Genomic DNA, 1362 nt, shown 5'->3' on the forward strand with positions numbered 1-1362 from the left:
CGGTGGGGCGTGGCCTGCGAGATGGGGCGGGGTTTGGCGGTGGGGCGGGGCCTTGCAGTGGGGCGGGGCCTGTGCAGTGGGGCGCTGTGCTGCTGTGGGGCTGGCTGGCTGTTCTGGGCTGAGTGTTCAGGGCGCAGGGGACCTGCTGTCCCTATCGCCCTCCGGTCCGCTCCGGGCATCTGGGGGAAATCTGAGCATGGAGGGGTCTCAGCGTCTGGGGGGTGATCAGAGCGTGGAGAGGTCTGAGCATGGTGGGGGGGAATCTGAGCACTGGGGGGACTGCACATAGCAGGGTCTGAGCCTGGGGGTGCAGACACGTGCCCCATAAAGTTGAGACCCAAGAGCCCAGCGCTGTTTGCAGGCTGGACGCAGGGCAGAAAGGTTGGAGAAGATCAGGTCTTGCTCAGGATGGCTCAGATTTCCAGGCCTTGAGTCCTGGGCTGAGAAGCTGGACGTGGGAGTCCTCATAACTCCTGGAGGGACCAAGTGCGTCCCTAACACGTCCCTCACCTTCCTTCTCACCTCGTGGGGCGGCGACCCTTAGGTTGCCCCAGAGGAAACACACCTTTCTGTCCAGCAGGCAGAGGGGTGCAGGCGGCTCCGTCCACCCTGTGGGTGTGAGCATTGAACTGGTTACTCCGCTGAAGGCCTGGTGTGGTTGCCAGCAGGGCTCCTGTTTGCCTCATCCCTGGGTACCGCTCTCCCTCCACCCCGCCCATATTTCTGCCAGGCCTGGGGGCTCTCTAGACACCTTGCTCAGCAGCCCCAGGAGCACCCAGTGGTGAGGGGCCCTGACCTCGCTGACTTGGGGGACATGAAGCCTGGCCCTGCGGGAGTTGATGATGCGTTTCTGTGTCCTGCAGCAGACGGACTGGACGGAGCCCTGGCTCCTGGGGCTGGGCGGCTTCCACCTGCTCTGCCTGCTGCTCACCTGGTTCTCCTCGAAGAGGTACAGGCTGCAGGTTGGCCATTTCCTGTGCCTGAGTGAGTAGAGGAGGCATTGTGGCTCAGCACTGTGTGATGAGTGCTGTGTGTGCTCCGTGCTCGGGGCTGTGTGATGGGCCCTGTGTGTGTCTGTGCCCAGAGCTGTGCGATGAGTGCTGTGTGTATGTGCGCGCAGGGCTGTGCGACAGGTGCTGTGTGATGGGTGCCGTGTGTGCTCCGTGCTTGGGACTGTGTGCAGTGGGCGCTGTGAGTGCTCTGTGCCTGGGGCTGTGTGATGGGCAGTGTGTATGTCTGTGCCTAGAGCTGTGCAATGGGCACTGTGTGTGCTCTCTGCCCAGGGCTGTGCAATGGGCGCTGTGTGTGTTCTCCATGCCCGGGGTTGTGTGATGGGCACTGTGTATGTCTGTGCCCAGGGCT

At 63.0% G+C, this 1362-nt stretch overlaps 1 protein-coding gene across 6 annotated transcripts in view; it reads left to right on the forward strand.

The window, feature by feature from the left end:
* The window catches only part of TMEM18 (transmembrane protein 18), a 7674-nt gene that overhangs the window by 2091 nt on the left and 4221 nt on the right, over positions 1 to 1362 (forward strand). For 4 of the 6 annotated variants that reach the window (XR_006888780.1, XM_046662823.1, XM_046662822.1 and 1 more), the window contains exon 2: positions 864 to 984. Coding sequence is in view for 5 of the 6 variants with exons in the window: in XM_046662823.1 (XP_046518779.1) it covers positions 864 to 984 (121 nt within the window). In the remaining variant the exon portion in view is untranslated. The remainder of the gene's footprint in view (positions 1 to 863; positions 985 to 1362) is intronic. The other 2 variants (XM_046662820.1, XM_046662825.1) reach the window with 1 other exon arrangement.

This window comes from Equus quagga, chromosome 5 (assembly GCF_021613505.1).
Source record: "Equus quagga isolate Etosha38 chromosome 5, UCLA_HA_Equagga_1.0, whole genome shotgun sequence".
NCBI lineage: Eukaryota > Metazoa > Chordata > Mammalia > Perissodactyla > Equidae > Equus > Equus quagga.